General features: G+C 45.1%; 1 protein-coding gene across 1 annotated transcript in view; it reads left to right on the plus strand.

The window, feature by feature from the left end:
* Positions 1–14,249, plus strand: part of LOC109905485 (mitochondrial import inner membrane translocase subunit TIM50-like) — a 28,451-nt gene extending 14,202 nt beyond the window's left edge. Inside the window, exons 5-11 of the mRNA XM_020502878.2 lie at positions 3,652–3,710; positions 4,651–4,770; positions 5,543–5,647; positions 6,701–6,799; positions 12,500–12,656; positions 12,739–12,845; positions 13,099–14,249. Of these exons, the coding sequence (XP_020358467.1) occupies positions 3,652–3,710; positions 4,651–4,770; positions 5,543–5,647; positions 6,701–6,799; positions 12,500–12,656; positions 12,739–12,845; positions 13,099–13,197 (746 nt within the window). The 3' untranslated portion in view covers positions 13,198–14,249. The remainder of the gene's footprint in view (positions 1–3,651; positions 3,711–4,650; positions 4,771–5,542; positions 5,648–6,700; positions 6,800–12,499; positions 12,657–12,738; positions 12,846–13,098) is intronic.
* Positions 14,250–20,968: the final 6,719 nt, after the last annotated feature.

Below are 20,968 nucleotides of genomic sequence, written 5' to 3' on the forward strand. Positions count from 1 at the left end.
AGTTGAGGGGCGGTTCTGTACGACCTCCATGTTTGCTCACTCTGACAGAGACGTAAAGCCCCAAGGAGGATAAAGACCACCAGGGCTCCAAACAAACTAACCAACCCAGCCTGCCTCCTGTACGTACTGACCCAACCAAGAGCCTGTGTCCCTAAGCTGGGTATTCTAACAGAGTGGGCTCCTGCCCCCCCCCCCCCCCCCCCCCCTTACCCCCACTGCAAAGAGCGAGGCTGGACGACCGTTTGTCACGGCCCAAGAAAGAAGCGATTGACAGCGCGAGGCAAGAGCCCCCCCCCCCCCCCGCCCCTGCCCAAAAAAAGAAAATGGGGAGAAGAAAGGCAATTGAGTAATAATGGCCTTAAGCAAACTAGCGGAGCATATGCCACCCCAGTCGAGAATTAAAGGAGGCCTTTGTTGTGTCCGGAGGCCCGGCCATCGATCTTTCTCGCTCTTCCTCCTTTCCTCCCTTGTTCCCTCCCTACTTCTCCCCTGTTTAAATTGACATCCCTCCTGAGAGCAACATAGCCTTTCCACTGGCCATTAAGGCATGCCTCTATTACACTGGCAAACAAGGTTCGGACGAGGCTGCCTGACCAGAGTGTTGCTGCTTGTTAAAGCCTACTTTTCTGGCCTTCCTTTCAGTCAATATCGGTCCAAACTGTGGAAACGGACTGCTTTGTTTTTGCTATAATGGGGGTTTTGCTTTTGATGAGACTGAATTTGATCAGTCATAATGACAGCCAACAGTTACCAATGGAGGTAGCTTCCCCACCTCACTCATCATTGGAGGACCCACTGTGGCCTGGCTGACAAATATTCATCTCCTCACCATCCTTTTCCTGTCATCCTCCTTTCAATCTCTTCCCTCCACTACTATCCCCCTTACCCATATTCCACATTTGCTTACACATATTCGTATGCATACACATGCCTCTGCAACCCCCGTCCCTCTGCGGGGGTGTAACGACACCCAGCCTGGCTTGGCGCTCCCATGGGAGAGGTTTGTCAACGTGGTCGGTCACAGTCCCACGCTCTCTGAAAGAGTATGTACCTCCCAGGCCAGATAAAACAGGCAGACTGGTTGGGGGGGGTTAACCAGGTCACCCACTCCCAGGCCTGCTGTTACTGGGCTGGGGGACCCAGAGGGGCCTGCCTGGTTAAACACACTGTGGCTGCAGGTAGGCCGGACACTATAGGCTCAGAGACCTACTCCAGGTTTCTCACTCCCTCTCTGTCCCAAATGACTTCACATACCAGAGTCACCTGGCTGCATGCTTTAGCTGAGTGGTAGCATTTGCCAGGAATTTACTGATGTTATTTGTTTGGACCAAAGCTGCAGTCTCCAATGCTGCGGTCTAAAAGCGGAAATCGGCCATAGAAACACAGCTTTTTAACAAACCAGGGAGACTGCTAAGGGATGGGGCTGGAGAAATGTAACCACTCAAATTCAGCTATGGATGCAAGGACTAACCATTCATGCTATTCAAATTAGCCTCAAAACATGGTTAATACGATGTCGTGTTTGACATTTTCTGATATGCCACACTCAGGTAAATGGATTAGCTTGGCATTTCTCCTGTTGACAGGGATGTAAACAAATTTGGGCACAACGTTTGAGAGAAGATTTTTGTGCATATGGAACATTTCTGGGATCTTTTATTTTCAGCTCTTGAAACATGGAACCAACACTTTACATGTTGCGTTTTATTTTTGTTCTTTGTATGTAGCAACTGCTGATTGCCCCTTTTTTTTTTTTTTGTTAAATTGTCATTTGTTAGGACTGCAGCTGTGTACATTCTACCACCACCAGAGTTGGCTTGAGTCAGTCAAGAGTTTGGACACACCTACTCATTCCAGGGTTGTTTTTTTGTTTTGTTTTTTACTATTTTCTACATTGTATATAGTGAAGACATCCTAACTATGAAATGACACACACAAAATCTTGTAGTAACCCAAAAAGTGTTAAACAAACCAAAATATATTTGAGATTCTTCAAAGTAGCCCCTCTTTGCCTTGACAGCTTTGCACACTCTTGGCATTCTCTCAACCAGCTTCATGAGGTAGTCAAATGGAATGCATTTCAATTAACAGGTGTGCCTTCTTAAAGGTTAATTTGTGGACTCTCCTTAATGCGTTTGAGCCAATCAGTTGTGTTGTGACATGGTAGGGTGGTATACATAAGATGGCCCTGTTTGGTAAAAGACCAAGTCCGTATTATGGTACGAGCAGCTCAAATAAGCAAGATAAATGAGTCCATCATTACTGTAAGACATGAAGGTCAGTCAATAAGGAACATTTCAAGAACTTTGAAAGTTTCTTCAAATGCAGTTGCAACAACCATCAAGCGCAAAGATGAAACATGAAGACTGCCACAGGATAGGAAGACCCAGAGTTACCTCTGCTGCAGAGGATAAGTTCATTAGTCACAAGCCTCCAGACATTGCAGCCCAAATAAATGCTTTACATTGTTCAAGTAACAGACACATCTCAACAACAACTGTTCAGAGGAGACTATGTGAATCAGGCCTTTGTGGTTGAATTGCCAAAAAGAAACCACTACTAAAGGACCCCAATAAGAAGAGACCTGCTTGGGCCAAGAAATGCATGCAATGGACATTAGAACAGTTGAAATCTGTCCTTTTGGTCTGAGTCCAAATTTGAGATTTTTGTCTCGAACCGCTGTATCTTTGTGCGACGCAGAGTAGGTTAACGGATGATCTCCGCATGGAGGAGTTGTGGGGTGCTTTGCTTGTGACGCTGTCAGTGATTTATTTAGAATTCAAGGCACACTTAACCAGCATGGCTATTACAGCATTCTGCAGCGATACGCCATCCCACTGTGCTTAGTGGGACTATCAGGACAATGACCCAACACACCTCCAGGCTGTATAAGGGCTATTTGACCAAGAAGGAGAGTGATGGAGTGCTGCATCAGATGACCTGGCCTCCACAATCACCTGACCTCAAATCAAATGTATTTATATAGCCCTTTGTACATCAGCTGATATCTCAAAGTGCTGTACAGAAACCCAGCCTAAAACCCCAAACAGCAAGCAATGCAGGAGTAGAAGCACGGTGGCTAGGAAAAACTACCTAGAAAGGCCAAAACCTAGGAAGAAACCTAGAGAGGAACCAGGCTATGAGGGGTGGCCAGTCCTCTTCTGGCTGTGCCGGGTGGAGATTATAACAGAACATGGCCAAGATGTTCAAATGTTCATAAATGACCAGCATGGTCAAATAATAATAATCACAGACCTCAACCCAATTGAGATGGCTTGGGAAGAGTTGGACCGCAGAGTGAAGGAAAAGCAGCCAACAACTGCTCAGCATATGTGGGAACATCTTCAAGACTGTTGGAAAAGCATACCTCGTGAAGCTGGTTGAGAAATGCCAAGCTGTCGTCAAGGCAAAGGTTGGCTACTTTGAAGAATCTCAAATATAAAATATATTTTGATTTAAACTTTTTGTGTACTGTATGTTATTTCATAGTTTGGATGTCTTCATTATTATTCTACAATGTAGAAAATTGTCAAAATAATATCCCAAGGGGAGTTTTGGTCCACGTACACTAAGTGTTCTGTCTTGAGTATGGTGTGTTGAGAAATTATGCTCACTCCAAAATGTTTACAGCTGACATTTTCTCTCTTACAGACACCCCGGTTATCCAACAGTTGAGAAGGACGTTCAAGTATTTCCAAGACTACAGACAGGTGGGTGATGATAAATAAACACAAAACCGAAGAAACGGTTTCTGACACTCCCACTGTTCAATATAGCCTGATCAATGGATTGTTCCACTCTAGTCAGACTTTTCCTCCGAGGCCTGGGGGTGTTTGTTTCAGGAAGGTAGAATAGAATGTCCTTGTCCATTAAACTCCTGGGTTTAACCGCTGGTTTGGGATATTTATAGTTGGTGAGACTGAGAGCCATGTTAGGTCTCTTATCTGTCTGTCTTTACTGAAGCAGAGGCAGGTGCAGCCACACCGCTTCGAGCAGGAAGGCGCCTCTGCATTAGCCTGCAGCTGCTGTTCCGTTAGACCCCTCTCCACACACACACACACACACACACACACACACACACACACACACACACACACATCCATCTCCCTCGTAGGTCTTTGATCTCTTCAATGGAGCGTGAACAGCCCCCTGTCTCCGTGTGTGTTTGTGGATACACATGCGCGCACACCCTTTCCTCCCTGTATCTCGACAACACACCTCCCCCCCTCGTCCTCCCTGCCCTTGGGTCTCCTGAACATGTTAGTTCTCTCTTCCACGTGTCCCATTTCCCTCTTGCAGCTGGTTCTTACAGGATTATGGCTTTATGGGGTTTGCTGTGATGAGGCCAGCTAACAAACTAAGGAAGCTCTAATGTTCCTGCATTCCCACATAAGCAGCCAAATACAATCTCCAATTTTACTACGGCGAGCCGGGAGAGGAAAAACATCTAATGAATGAGCTGAAGTGGTAAAGGGATATGCCTCGTTCAACACAAAATACAAATGGCATACTTAAAATAAAAAAAATAAAGATATGTAATAGAGCTTGGCTGTTGTCAATTGACCCACATAGTTCTGATGTGCCTCTTGCTCTTCTCACCGCAGCATTGTTATTGTATAGTTGTGTGATGTCATGTCTGTGTGTCCCCAGATGATCATTGAGCCCACGAGCCCCAAGCTGCTTCCTGACCCCCTGAGGGAGCCCTACTACCAGCCTCCTTACACCCTGGTCCTGGAGCTCACAGACGTCCTGCTGCACCCCGAGTGGTCGGTACGTACCACCCCTTTCCTCCCCAACACCACCTCACCCACCACCTTACATCCTGGCACCCCCCCCCCCCCGTTCCTCTGTTTGTGTGGGTCGCTGGGGGCCCACCACCTGTCTACCTCCACTATCTGTAAAGACCCCCCCCCCCTTCTCCTCACACATTACCTGTGGCTTCCACCTGGCCTCCTCAGAGCCTGTCCCAACCCTTACTCGAACACCACCTTCCACCTGGCTCTCTACCTGAGACCCCTCCCTACTCCCCCTTACCTGAGTGGTCTCCATGCCCGCTCCCCCTGCGAGTGCCAGACAGGTGGGGTGCGGCCGTAACCCGACACCTGCCCTCAGCAGACAGCCGCCTGGCGGCCCTGCACGCAGAGCTTTTGATTTCTGAAGAAAAGACAAGTGGCTTTTTGTGTTAACACAGGCCTGCACCCAGGAGGTCGTCCAAAGGCTTCATCTGCCATAAACTGCTCCGTTTAGGCTGTCGAAAAAGCTAAATGTATGCCTGTAAATATACCACTTTATAACCTGACAGACTAATGAATCATTCACTGGTTGTGTGCATTTATGTGGATTGGATAGTGTCTGTCAAAAAAATAAAAATGTTACCCTAAATATAATAAACTAATTTGAAATGGATTATTCACTGACTATTTTTGTGGATAGCTGTCAGTGAGTGTTCTATCCATAAGGAATGTACCATTGCTGTTGGGAGTTGTTAGTATGTCTTTAAGCAGGTGAGGCAAACTGGTTTGTTCTCCGGTCCTCCCCACAGCTGGCTACAGGCTGGCGCTTCAAGAAGAGGCCAGGCATCGACTACCTGTTCCAGCAGCTAGCCCCTCTCTACGAGATAGTCATCTTCACTGCTGAAACAGGCATGGTGAGTGACATGACTGAATGCTTTTCTGGCGTGGGCCAATGATGACTTGCAAGATCTTGACACGCCATTATTGTACCGTGATGATTTCAAGTACAACTTTGCAGTCCTATGTTTTACAAATGCTCTTCTTTGAGATGGAATGTTCTATAAATCCCCACTCATCTTTCTGTACCTCTTGTGGCAATCAACATTGCAAATCTATAGGTGTTGCAACATAACACATTTAACTGCTGAAATAAGTCACATGCCACATGAAGCATTTTGGATTGGTTAAGGCACAGACCTGCCTGCATCACTTACCTAACAGTCATCTGCGGCAGCCTCCCTCTGCCACAGCCAATCAGGGCTGCTCTTACCGCCTGGTGTAGCTTAGCTCGTTTGTGAACGCACACTGCACCTGTCACCTCCCCCTACAGGTCTCCCCTGTAGACCTTTTGTTCTAATGGACAATGACCCACCCCCGAAACAAAAATGTGTTTTGTCACTCCAAACTAGCACTGTTGACGATTCTTGATCTCAAACAACATCCCTAGTGTTGTTGCGTTTTTTTTTTTTTTTGGCAACAATATGTCTCATTACATAAGTCTTGGCCAACAAGCGGGCTCAGAACGGTATGCCTTATTTATGCCAACATTTTCTATGCAAATGAGCCATGCTCCGCTCAGGGTCTAATTCGTTCCTTGTTTAGGGACTGTTTTGTTTTCTCTGGGTGAAGATCAGCCTTAGTGTTGTGGTGACCTGCAGCAGTGACTGTGCCAAGTCAAACTGAAGCCTGGTCATATCCCTACGGAATATGGATCATTAACCCATCAAGGTTTCCTGGGCTTCACATTGGCCCATGTATTCTCCCACTGCGGTAGTGCTGAGTAAGCCATGTAGTTCTAAGAGAAGCTGTCTCTTTTAGACTTTGAACCTAGAACTAGAACCTGACGACACCATCCTAGGTCTGTCACTATCCTCAGCCCAACTCTAGCCATGTAACCGATGGCCGTCATGCATATGCAGAAGCATCTTGCGTGTCAACGCTGTGTGATGTGGGTTCTCTCTCACCAGACGGCGTATCCTCTGATTGACAGCATCGACCCCCAGGGCTTTGTCATGTACCGCCTCTTCAGAGACGCCACGCGTTACATGGAGGGACATCACGTCAAGGTAAACAAGTTGTCAGGCTGACCTTCCGCCACTGTGTGTGTGTGTACTGTTGTTTTTATGTACACTGCGGAAGCCTCCAATAACACAGAATTCCGTGAATTGAATGTCCATGTTTCTGAATTTAAAACAGACATGTCATGTGTAAAAGCCATAAAATTGTTTAGACAAATGCCCTGTTTGTCATTTATTTTGGATATACCTGTGTATGCTCTCTCTCTCTCTCTCTCTCTCTCTCTCTCTCTCTCTCTCTCTCTCTCTCTCTCTCTCTCTCTCTCTCTCTCTCTCTCTCTCTCTCTCTCTCTCGGTCTCTGTTGTTTTCTAAGACATGATTTGAGTTTAAGACTCAGAAGTTAGTGTGCTCCTTTTCAACCCCGCTCCTCCTGGGCCAAGCCCCCCAGCCCAGAACCCCTGGTGCGCCCCTCTCCACTGACCCAATGGTGCCGTACCCCCCCCCCCCCCCTTCTGAGCCTCATTAACCTTATGCCCCCCCCTCTCTCTCCAACAGCCGGAGTCCGTCTACATGCATGACTGGAGTACAATAGTGTCAACTCTGATAAACTAACTTGTCATTCGAGAGAACCTCTAAGGCAATCATGTATAAGCTGGATACTATTGCTTTAATCATGTCGCCTGGCATCTTAAATGGCTGTATCAGAGCTGACTTTACATGCCTAGCCTACATCACCATGTTTCAATTAAGTGCTTTTGTAATGCATGGGAAACTAATTTGGCCTGGTAGTAAATGTGTGGTTATGGTCCCGGCATAGCGGGGTATAGGTAGGTATACCTTCTCGGTGAAGATGCATGGCTGTGTATTATTCATGGAGGTCAGTTCTTTCCATGTTAATCACTCACTACTAAAACTCATATTCATCGGGAAACATGAATAGTTGATGAGGGTAACCTGCTACCCCCTGCTATACAGAGCTTGTATGTGTTTATTTGGTGATTAGTCATCCTGAGTCTAACGTTACATACAGGATCTTCCTCTCCTTCTGTGCACTCGCCTGAATTCACGTGTCTCCTGTCCTCCTCCCCTTCCGTTGGTGACTTTCTGCCCATCTCTGTCTCTCTTCACCCCCCTCCCCTCCTGCCTCCCCTCCCTCGCCTTCCATCTGGCCCGCTGAAAAGCAACCGGGGGGCAGAAAGGGAGTGAGGGAGCGAGAGAAACGGAGGTCTGAATAGAGCCGAGTCCCCCGAGACCTCAGGCGTCTGTCCAATGGTGAACTTCGATGGTGTTGCTCCCCCCCAACTATTTTTAAACAATGTGGAGCCACAGATGCGAGGTGTCAATAAAATGAGCGGGCCGATCTGACGACACATTCTTGTCTGGTCTGTCTAATTAACTGTGATTAGAACCAGGCTGTGGTAGAATCAGCCATTGATGTTGACGACAAGTCCAAATTTGAGGGGTGAGATGTGGCTTAGCTTTGACCCCCCCCCCCCCGAAGACATAGGGCAGTTAGTGGAGGCCACGACCGTCTGCCACAGGTGAACCGACTGGGTGGAGTTGAACAAGACCGAGTTCTCCACCAAATTTTGAGTTTCAGTGTTTCTTCAGTTGAAGTTGTTTCATTCTCCATGGGAGTGTCAGATTTGAAGTAGTCATACTAGTGCACTGTGTTTGTTTACCTCCTCACCAGACTTGTGTGTATGTAACCCTATGAGAGGGGGTGTGTGTGGGTTGGACACATTCCTACTCCGGCTCGCAGCCTGTTGCTTTGTTAGGAGCACACTGCTGCCTTGTGAAACCGAAGCCCTACCGTGCCTTTAGAAAGTGTTCATACCCCTCGACTTATTCCAAATGTTTTACAGCCTGAGTTCAAAATGATTTCTACACACAATACCCCATAATGACAAAGTGAAAACATGGTTTTAGATATTTATTGAAAATGGAATACAGATGTCTAATTGACATAAGTATTCATTAGCACTTCACCTGGCGCCGTTACGTGTGGTGGCGCCGTTACGTGTGGTGACGCCGTTACGTGAATTTTCACCTGTTGTGACATATTTATTCAAAATGTATTTTTTTCCCTGCCAAGAAGTTTCCTTTCATTTGTAGTAATGAATTCTTTAGTCATTTTTTTTCCATATTTAAAAAAACTTCAGTGTCATTGTATTATCGCCATCATATAAGCCAGATAGGCCTATCACATAAATCAAATGTATTTATATAGCCCTTCGTACATCAGCTGATATTGCAAAGTGCTATATAGAAACCCAGCCTAAAACACCAAACAGCAAGCAATGCAGGTGTAGAAGCACAGTGGCTAGGAAAAACTCCCTAGAAAGGCAAAAACCTAGGAAGACACCTAGAGAGGAACCAGGCTATGAGGGGTGGCCAGTCCTCTTCTGGATGTGCCGGGTGGAGATTATAACAGAACATGGCCAAGATGTCAGTCAAAAAGATGGTGTCTTGTCCTGTTCCTGAAATCTGCTCTGGCATTGACCTATTATAAACTGGGGGGTTTGAGCCCAGAATGCTGATTGGCTGATAGCCGTGGTATATCAGACCGTATACCACTGGTTTGAAACAACATTTCATCTTTACTGCTCTAATTACGTTGATAACCAGTTTATAATAGCAATAAGGCACCTTGGGGGTTGGTGGAATGTGGCCAATATACCACGGCTAAGGCTGTATCCAGGCACTCTGTGTTGCGTCGTGCATAAGAACAGCTCTTAGCTGTGGTATATTGACCATATACCACACCCCCTCTAGCCTTATTGCTTAATTATTTTAAGTGTTAAGAAATATTCACAGCCCTTAGTCAATAATTTGAAGAAGCACTTATTGACAGTGATCACAGCTTTCAGTCTTGTGCAAAGCTGATAGACATACCCATCTGGATCTCAAGCTCTTTTAAGGTAGATGGGGAATGGCTGTGAACATCAATCTTAGTCTTTCCACAGAATTTCAATGGGATTCAAGTCTGGGCCACTCGAGGACTTTCACATTCTTGTTCTAAAGCCATTCCAGCGTTACTTTGGCTGTGTGCCTAGAGTCATTGTCCTGTTGGAACAAATCTTCGCCCATGTCTGTTTGCATTCTGAAGCAGGTCCTCAAGAATTTGCCTGCATTTGTCTCCGTTCATTGTTCCCGCTATCCTTACCAGTCTCCCAGTACCTGCTGCAGAAAATTATTTATTTTTTCCCCCCAATGATGGCGACCACTGTGCTCTTGGAAACTTTCAACACTAGAACTTGTTCCCCAGATTTATGCCTCATCACAAATCTCTATCTGATATCTACAGACAGTTCCTTGGACTTCATGGTGTAGTTTCTGCTCTGACATGCACTTTCAACTGTGGGACCTCATATAGACTGGTGTTTCATTCTAAATCATGTACAAACAATAGCATTTGCTCAATTTGGAATATCGTAGCAAAGGGGTGTGAATACTTCTGTAAATTAGATTTCTGTATTTCATTTTCAAGGGATTTGCAAAAATGTTTAAACATGTTTTTACGTTGTCATTTATAGGGTATTGTGTTTTTAGATGGGTGAGAATCTCTTTCATGCTTTCAGAATGTAGGGTGCAAGACAAAATGTGGTGTAAGTCAAGGGGTATGAATACTTTCTGAAGAACTGTAGGTATCCCACGGCCAACTCAACTACACGTGTGCCAAACACATACTGTATTTAATCTAACTGAAATAATAAGCCATCATATAGGCTGGCCAACTCCGTAAGGACAGACATCAATACATCACTCACAAACTCATTACTGCACCTAGGCTAATGTAGAAATGTACATACACACGCGCGCATTCTCTTGGCGATTGGGCCCCGTCTCAGAAAGAAGGCTTATTTATTGTGAGTGAGGAGTGTTCTGGTTATTTCCTATACCCCTACACACGCACACACTGTGGTCCCCTGCTTTGCCCTTTGCCAGGCTAGTCAGCAGCATCTCGGGGGGAGGGGGGGGTGTTCTCCCCTCTACACGTGTGTGTGTGTGTGTGTATGTATGTATATATATCTGCTAAAAAATATCAAGGGAACACTAAAATAACACATCCTTATTTAATACTTTTTTCTTTACATAGTTGAATGTGCTGACAACAAAATCACACAAATTATCGAAGGAAATCAAATGTATCAACCCATGGAGGTCTGGATTTGGATGCACACTCAAAATTAAAGTGGAAAACCACACTACAGGCTGATCCAACATTGATGTAATGTCCTTAAAACAAGTCAAAATGAGGCTCAGTAGTGTGTGTGGCCTCCACGTGCCTGTATGACCTCCCTACAACGCCTGGGCATGCTCCTGATGAGGTGGCGGATGGTCTCCTGAGGGATCTCCTCCCAGACCTGGACTAAAGCATCCACCAACTGCTGGACAGTCTGTGGTGCAACGTGGCGTTGGTGGATGGAGCAAGACATGATGTGCTCAATTGGATTCAGGTCTGGGGAACGGGCGGGCCAGTCCATAGCATCAATGCCTTCCTCTTGCAGGAACTGCTGACACACTCCAGCCACATGAGGTCTAGCATTGTCTTGCATTAGGAGGAACCCAGGGCCAACCGCACCAGCATATGGTCTCACAAGGGGTCTGAGAATCTCATCTCGGTACCTAATGGCAGTCAGGCTACCTCTGGCGAGCACATGGAGGGCTGTGCGGCCCCTCAAAGAAATGCCACCCCACACCATGACTGACCCACCGCCAAACCGGTCATGCTGGAGGATGTTGCAGGCAGCAGAACGTTCTCCACGGCGTCTCCAGACTCTGTCACGCCTGTCACGTGCTCAGTGTGAACCTGCTTTCATCTGTGAAGAGCACAGGGCGCCAGTGGCGAATTTGCCAATCTTGGTGTTCTCTGGCAAATGCCAAACGTCCTGCACGGTGTTGGGCTGTAAGCACAACCCCCACATGTGGACGTCGGGCCCTCATACCACCCTCATGGAGTCTGATTCTGACCGTTTGAGCAGACACATGCACATTTGTGGCCTGCTGGAGGTCATTTTGCAGGGCTCTGGCAGTGCTCCTCCTTGCACGAAGGTGGAGGTAGTGGTCCTGCTGCTCTGTTGTTGGCCTCCACGTCTCCTGATGTAGTGGCCTGTCTCCTGGTAGCGCCTCCATGCTCTGGACACTACGCTGACAGACACAGCAAACCTTCTTGCCACAGATCGCATTGATGTGCCATCCTGGATGAGCTGCACTACCTGAGCCACTTGTGTGGGTTGTAGACTCCGTCTCATGCTACCACTAGAGTGAAAGCACCGCCAGCATTCAAAAGTGACCAAAACATCAGCCAGGAAGCATAGGAACTGAGAAGTGGTCTGTGGTCACCACCTGCAGAACCACTCCTTTATTGGGGGTGTCTTGATAATTGCCTATTATTTCCACCTGTTGTCTATTCCATTTGCACAACAGCATGTGAAATGTATTGTCAATCAGTGTTGCTTCCTGAGTGGACAGTTTTTGATTTCAATGAAGTGTGATTGACTTGGAGTTACATTGTGTTTAAGTGTTCCCTTAATTTTTTTGAGCAGTGTGTGTGTTTGTGTATGCAAACCATTACTTTTATTGATGAACTAAGATGATTGCAAGGCATTTTGTGTATTTCTCCGATCGTCACAATTACCCTTTTTGAACAATGAAAGGGATGGATTTCATTTTTAACTCCATTCTTTAGATGAATTCCTCTTCAGAGAGAGTCTTGTAACTCAACTCTTTTCCACCCTCCCCTGTAGGACGTGTCGTGTCTGAACCGGGATACCTCCAAGGTGATAGTGGTGGACTGTAAGAGGGAAGCCTTCAGCCTGCAGCCTTTCAACGGTATGGCGCTGACAAAGTGGGACGGCAACTCAGAAGACCGAACACTCTACGACCTAGCTCATTTCCTCAAGAGTAAGTGTGTGTGCAATGGAGTGAGTGTCGACCAACCTGTTCCTTCCCAGACACGCTATTCACTCGTGTTTTTCTCCGGCAGCCATTGCGCTCAGTGGAGTGGATGACGTGCGTTCTGTGCTGGAGAACTATGCACTGGAAGATGACCCCGTAGAGGCCTTCAAACGCAGACAAGCGCAGCTAGCACAGGTACAGTCCAAACAAACCCAATGTCCAGGAGCAATGGATGACGACTAACGAATACACTACCATTACCAACCAAGAGAAGTGTCCTCATTCTCAAGTAACATTACATTTTCTGTAGGAAAAACATTGTCACTGTTGATGGCTTGATGCCCTTTTATCCATCTGTTTTGTGAGCACTTTAGAGCTATAGTCTGTTAGATACTGATGTAACTGTAGATATGTGTGTGTGTGTGTGTGTGTGTGTGTGTGTGGACAGGAGGAGGAGCAGAGGTTGGCTGAGCTGGCCCAGCCGAAGAAGCAGGGCATCTCCTTGGGCTCCATCACTGGACGGTTCTGGCGCTCCAAACAACAGTGAGTGGCCCTCTCTCTCGCACCCACCAATCGCAGCCCACCCCTCCAGTGTCCGGCCAAAAGGATGGCGGGCTGCATTCACTCGGCGGGGTGGGTGGCGGGCGTCTCTCGACGCGTGGGGGAGGAGACAAGGAGAGACCATCCAATCAGCTGAACTTTTGACTGTCACAAGCATGTCTTGGGGGGGGGGGGGAGCTGGAGAGGAGCAAGGGTCCAAAATAACATTCTGGTACCTCTGTCATCAGCAAAGTCACTTCCTGGATCTCAGATGCTCAGGTGAAGGCGGTGCATGCCCCCCCATCTGCTTTCGTTGGTCCTCTGTTGGCACTGACGTACACAAAATGGTGCTGAGTGGTTACAGACATTATTGATTAAACCGTTTCAGTCCACATTAGTTCGTCCACTTCTACTGCCCACCGGCCGGTCATACAGGGAACTGACCAGAGAACAGTGCTCTTATCTGCAACTCCATGCACTTGGATCTGGTGCTCCGGAATGATGGAGTTTGATCAGCTTTGTGAAACAGTTTCCTTTTTTTTTTATGTATATCTAAGACTAAGCTTGTCAGGGTTTAGGATATGAATGTTATTAAACCTGTTGCACTCTGAGACTCTAAGCTTATCTCCACCAACAAGAAGTCCTTGCTTGGACAGGCGCTGTTGACACCAACGGGACTTTGTGCAACAGAGGCTGGAGCTTGCGCTGTAGGAATGAGTGGGAGAAACATTTTCAGCAAATCAAGGCAAGCCATGTGAAATTGGGCTGGTGGCACGCATACTAAGTGAAAATGGGATCCTGATGTCTTAATATGTGCTTGTTGAATGTTCTGTGAGATTCAGTTTGTGAACCATTCACATAGTCCCAAATAAAAAAATCTTAAATCTAGAATCTTGTGGTTTGGCACAACTGAACATGTAATGTGAACTAGCATCAATCCGGTGTTTTCATGGCAACATGTTGAATCTTCTCTAAATACCCTGACATCTATACTGAGCAAAAATATAAATGCAATGTGTCAAGTCTTGGATTCATGAAATAAAAGATTGGTGAAATGTCGTCAGCCATCCATGAGGTAACGTTTTGTATGGCTCTATCGGTTTACATGTTATCAAGGACGGTTGTCACGTGTGTTTCGAACCAGAGGATCACTGGTTCGAGTCCTGTTTGGGGCAGTTGGACAGTGGAGGAAGCTCAACTGTTAGCAGCACGCTGACGCCTGTTACATTGGCAGATTTAATCAAAATCAAATCTGAGATTTAATACATTAACAACTGGAAGACCTTTCCAAGCGGACTTTTTTTTTGTGGAAGTGGTCGTCATGGAAATGTTTGCAGCACGTTTCAATACAGCTATATGGCTCTGGTAAATTGGTAGGATACTCCTCCAGAACATCGACTGTTTTTCAGCCATAGGCCTGACTGAGTGTGCCTCCACCAACTCCTATTTACAGTTCTGGTATAGACAATGGGCTGGAGGTAGTCAATGGCCATGTGCCGGAGCATCTCAAGTAGGACTTTAGTAAATGACAAAAAACATTGTAATTAAGTATTGTGACAATTAACACCTGACAAACACTGAGCCTCTTCAGTATTTGGCACTAGGGAATTTGTAGTTTAAGGCAGCTGATCTCCAGCACAAATATTAGCAATACCTGATTAGGGTCGATCAATGTGCATTTGTTAGGTTTTAAGGTGTCTAAAATCCTTTAATTCTCAATTAGATAATGATAATATTTTAAAACCTTTAACAATTATATTTGTTTTAGGGACTGGACATAATTTGTGAAGTCACTATGCCTGAAATCCCTGTTTTGATTTTGCACAAACTGGGAGAAAATGTGTTCATTTAACCAAGTGTATTGTATTATCAATGCATCTTTGCAGCCTATTGTAAAATAGCATTGCGCATGGAGTGGGCCATTGAAAATTCATCGAGAGGAAATCGCCCAGCGGTCGCAATAATTCGTTTGCATAGACTTTCTTTACAGAAACGCGTGACTTTGTAACGCCAATTGGAATACAACTAGATAATGCAACCGTTTGAGAGTAAGGTGTGAGGGGAGCATGTGATGGCTCAATTCACAAATACATGCAAGTTGTGGGGTGTCGAGGCTTTTTGGTTTACCACCATGCACGACCTAGACAGATGCACACGTGCCAAAATACAAATGGCCACAGGCTTTCTTGGGGAAATGAGTGTGGGAGTTAATCTTTCTTTTAATACCATGGTTATTTAGTTTAAATCAATAATTCGTTAAAATATATCATCTGCATATCTTAATTAGTGCAATTATCAGCAGTAGGCCTACTGGGTTGGAAGAAAACGAAATTCGATTGTCCTATTTTAAATTGTATTTCTTATTGGTTATAGTTAAAGTAGTACTACCGCTCAAGTGACTAGTGACATACGTTTCTGTTTACAAAGCATGTGACAAATACACTATTTGAAGTGACGACAATGCACTGGTCCAGGTAATTTACATAGATCTGGACAAAAGGAACTTTTTTTCTGTCTGCTGTAATGAGGTAATTTTCATTACCAGCATAGTTTGAGTAGGCTAGGACAAGTTGGGTCAGAAATGAGAAGGCCTACCCATGTGGCCTGCAAAGGGCAATGTGCCATTTCTTTTGAACCAAGCAAAATCTGCTCGTGGATAGGTGCGACATAACTCAACCGACATGGTGTCACCTTAAACTGCTATAAGTGAACATGCACGCGACAGAAAGCCTGGGAATCGGACTGTCTCAGGCTCATGGTGTTGCACTTGACACATCTACAGAATGTGCAAATTCACATTCATAGGCGCCCTATGCCTTCTGCCACCGATTAACACCACTCCAAATGTTCTCGCAGTGCGTCTTTCCGCTCCTCCTGGTTGTTCCCCTCTTTTTCTCCTCCCAGTTTAAACAACTGGTGAGAGACACACGCCACACCACTGCAAAAGTGACGATTCCTACACCATTTGGACATTTGGGCACGTGTGGAGATTTGAGTGGCAAGTGCTAGAACATTTGCCCAAAGCTGTTCCATAAGGGTTGAAGAAATGGCACAACCTTTTAGATGCAAATCGACCAAATACTTTTCACTTTTTTTATATATCACAATTCTGACGAGCTATTTCCATGGACATTACGCATGCTAAATACTTGTTAAACGCCTGCTGTGTCATGTCCTGTCGAATATCTGCCTCTGCAAACACAGGCATATTACAATTATGCACGTATTCGATCGTGTCATCTGGTCATCGACTTGTTTTAGCATTCTATTCCCTTAGGCATAACAATTGTCTCTGATATTCATTTGTATAATACTAGTGCTTGACTTGGGATGGAAGAAGTGCAGGATCTATCATTTTCTAAGTCGGACCATTTGTTCACCGAAATTCACAAATGACGTTATGCTATAGGGACCTCCTGATTATTCTTTGTTGACGATTTATACACATTTTCCGGGACTTCTCCGTGACCTTTAGCCAAATTTCCATGACACTGGAAAGCTGCTGTCTGATCCCATGTAGACCTACCACCTCCTGCCGTTGTGCCCTTGATCATCAAGGCACTTAGCCCCCCACATAGAAATGCACTGTCATAGTCACATGTGGCCAACCCTCCATCTGGAGAGCTCCTGGGTGTGCAGACTTGGCTTTTTCAACATTACAACCAAATACTTTTGTCTTTTATAAAATAATTCAGTAACTCAGGGATGAAATGGATAAGGTATATGCTACTTCAAAGGAAAGTATTTTACTTGACATGTTTATAAGGCTCAAATACTCATTGTTTCGTGGAAGATCTATGCACAGCAAGTTATTTGTCAATTAGACTATTAAACGTATTCTAACGTTGTCGCAATTACATGGCTACTGTTTTAATAAGGGGATTCTCAGCTTTCCAACGATGTAGATGTATTTAGGCTCTATAGTGCCGGTGGAACGGCAACAATAAAAGCAATGTTTAATTAGCTGTAGTTAACTAGTGAGAACTTGTAGCAGTCGTGTTTTGAGTTGATCTAGTTCGTCTGGCTGTCATTTATTTTATACCTGTTGCTGAAGTGTCGTGCTCTCTCTCCGGCCAACGGCCCTCTCGCACTTAGCACCACAGACATGTACTGAATAAAGTTTTATTTGATTTTGAAGTGTCATTTCGATAATGGCTGAGTATGTAGGTTTTTAATTGATTGATCATATTTTTAAATATGACCAATCAATTGAATTATTTCCATGACTTTTCATGACCTTGCAAACCCTAATTTGAGGGCAGGTAGCCTGTCGTTCTGCCCCTGAACAAGGCACTGTTCCTAGTCCGTCATTGTAAATAAGAGTTTATTCTTAACTGACTTGCCTAGTTAAATAAAGATACAATTAATAAATACACATTTGACAACTTGGAACAGCGCATCATACCGTTCAGACTGGCACATTTTCAATGTGCACTATCTCGAACAGCCTATAGTTAGAAATGCCGGACAGCTCCGGCCCAAGTCAAGCACTGCATAATACCATGCTTCCGCGCCGCATGCTCTGCAACAAAATCAATGAGAAGTATTTTTCGTAATTTTTCCGACTTTAGTGTTCCGTATTTTTCGTTTACGCATTTGGCTATAGGTCCCATGAGAGCGTAAATACGCAAAACAAAATGTTCTTATGATGTTACATTTTGTCATTGTTTCAGGCAATTATCTGCTTTCACTGACTTCAATATGGTATTGGATAGAAGGCTTAGTGCCATGGACCTAATAAAAAGGTCATTGTTGCCATTCATATCCTATCAAAAGTGTCATACCACAACATGCTGTCGTATTAAAACCTCACAACTTGCATTGTTGTTTTGGTTAAATCAATCTCGTACAAGGATGCGTTCCGTCCGGTTGTGGATACGCGTGATGGTAACTTTTATTGGTTACAGAGAGCACTTCATATTTATTTATCCTGTCTTTTGTCCCGAGTTGGAACTCAATCCGCGAAAGCACCCGGTCCGGATAACTATCCAACAAAATAATGATAGAGGTTCATCTGTACCCTGTTTTCTTTTTTTTTCTTTTTTTGTGACGCGCTTCAGCGGAAGCGTGCCAGGGGCAGTCAAGACCAGCGGAGGCACGCGCTGCCCTCATTAGAATGACAATAGATGAGCGCAAAGGATGAGCAACAGTTTGCAAATGTGCCCATTGTCCCTGTAGACCCCCGCAACAGCAAGCACACCCAGTCTACTGACACACGCGCCCCATTAAAACATTAGATTGTAGGCTACAGATAATGTCGCTGTTGTAATTTATGGTCCTTGTTCTTCCTTTTACGTTTTTAATTACGCATTTAAATTCTCATTGTAATACTGCATGAATAAGGAAATGTTCTACGCTAATGTTATTAAACTACACTCCCCTCGTCTGATTTATTTAGTTAGTTATTCCATTGCAATAGCCTGCATTCAGAGGTTTGGATAGAACGACCGAGTGGGGAACTGTTCATGTTATCACGGAGAGCATATGGCGGACACACTCCACTGGCCACTCGAGGGCCACCACCCGCACCATTACGGAGATGCGTAAACAGATAGGGGCGGCGGGTAGCCTAGTGGTTAGAGCGTTGGACTCGTAACTGAAAGGTTGCAGGGTCGAATCCCCAAGGTGGCAAGGTAAAAATCTGTGATTTTCCCCCTGAACAAGGCAGTTATTGAAAATAAGAATTTGTTCTTTAACTGACTTTCATAGTTAAATAAAGGTTTAAAATATATGCCTAGCAAAAACGGTATAACACAGATTCTATAGGCCTACCTGCTGTGAAGTTGAAATCAAATCACATTTTATTGGTTGCATACACATACAACAGTGCATTAGGAAAGTATTCAGACCCTTTGACCTTTTCCACATTTGAAGTTACAGTCTTATTCTAAAATTGACTGAGTACATTTTATCCTTCATCAATCTACACACAATACCTCATAATAACAAAGCAAAAACAGGTTTTTAGAAAATTAACAGATCTTATTTTCAGACCCTTTGCTATGAGAATTGAAATTGAGCTCGGGTGCATCCTGTTTCCATTGATCATCCTTGAGATGTTTCTACAACTCGATTGGAGTCCACCTGTGGTACATTCAATTGATTGGAAATGATTTGGAAAGGCACACACCTGTCTATATGAGGTCCCACAGTTGACAGTGCATGTCAGAACAAAAACCAAGCCAAGAGGTTGAAGGAATTCCCCGTAGAGCTCTGAGACAGGATTGTGTCGAATAACAGATCTGGGGAAGGGTACCAAAACATTTCTGCAGCATTGAAGGTCGCCGAGAAAACAGTGGCCTTCATCATTCTTTAAATGGAAGAAGTTTAGAACCACCAAGACTCTTCCTAGAGCTGGCCCCCTAGCCAAACGGAGCAATCAGGGGAGAAGAGCCTTGGTCAGGGAGGTGACCAAGAATTCGATGGTCACTCTAACAGAGCTACAGAGTTCCTCTGTGGAGATGGGAGAACCTTCCAGAGGGACAACAATCTCTGCAACACTCCACCAATTAGGTGTTTTATGGTAGAGTGGCCAGACGGAAGCCACTCCTCAGTAAAAGGCACATGACAGCCCACTTGGAGTACGCCAAAAGGCACCTAAAGACTCTCTCAGAGCATGAGAAACAAGATTCTCTGGTTTGATGAAACCAAAACTGGACTATTTGGCCTGAATGCCAAGCATCACATCTGGAGGAAATCTGGCACCATCCCTTTTTCAGCGGCAGGGATTGGGAGACTAGTCAGAATCGAGGCAAAGAAGAACAGAGCAAAGTACAGAGATCCTTGATGAAAACCTGCTCCAGAGCACTCAGGACCTCAGACTGGGGCAAAGGTTCACCTTCCAACAGGACAACTACCCTAAGCACACAGCCAAGACAATGCAGGGGTGACTTTGGGACAAGCCTCTGAATGTCCTTGAGTGGCCCAGCCAGAGTCCAGACTTGTACCTTATCGAACATCTCTGGAGAAACCTGAAAATGGCTGTGTAGCGACGCTCCCCATCCAACCTGACAGAGCTTATCTGCAGATCCTCTCAAGAATGGGAGTAACGTCTACTATGGGGTATTGTGTGTAGATTTGAGGGAGCAATTTAAAAATCTATTTTAGAATAAGTCTGTAACGTAACAAAATGTGGAAAAGTCAAGGGTTCTGAATACTTCCTGACTGCACTCTATGTGTATATATGTGGGGTGGCTGTATAGACAATAGGGACAGTATATGGGTAGAATATGTAGTATATCTGAAGGAATAGCATAAGCACAGCAATAATTCAATATGATAGGCCTTGACTAGAATATAGTATATACATATGAACTGTTTTACAGTGTGTAAACATTATTTAAAGGGACCAGTGTTCCATGACTATGTACATAGGGCAGCAGCCTCTAAGGTGTAAGGTCGAGTAACCGGGGATAGCTATCTAGTGACAATGACTACATTTCAGGACTGGGCAGGGGCCAGCTAGTGTTGACTATTTAACCGTCTGATGGCCTTGAGATAGAAGCTGTTTTTCAGTCCTTCGGTCCCAGCTTTGATGCACCTGTACTGACCTAATGAGGGACAGGGTTCATTCATATTGGCTGATATCATGCGCATCTCCTGCCTGCATGCACGCGCGTAGACCTAATTGTATCGGTCTTTATAGGCCAACATTTTAATTAAACAAAAGTGGAATGGATTGGTTCATCTGTCATGATTGTAGGCTGCTTACTCTACCTGGACCCGAGCAGCATGATATATGGCTGATTTGCATGGGTCCTTTCATTAGCTGTGCTGTT

Source organism: Oncorhynchus kisutch, linkage group LG15 (assembly GCF_002021735.2).
Source record: "Oncorhynchus kisutch isolate 150728-3 linkage group LG15, Okis_V2, whole genome shotgun sequence".
In the NCBI taxonomy this organism is placed as follows: Eukaryota; Metazoa; Chordata; class Actinopteri; order Salmoniformes; family Salmonidae; genus Oncorhynchus; species Oncorhynchus kisutch.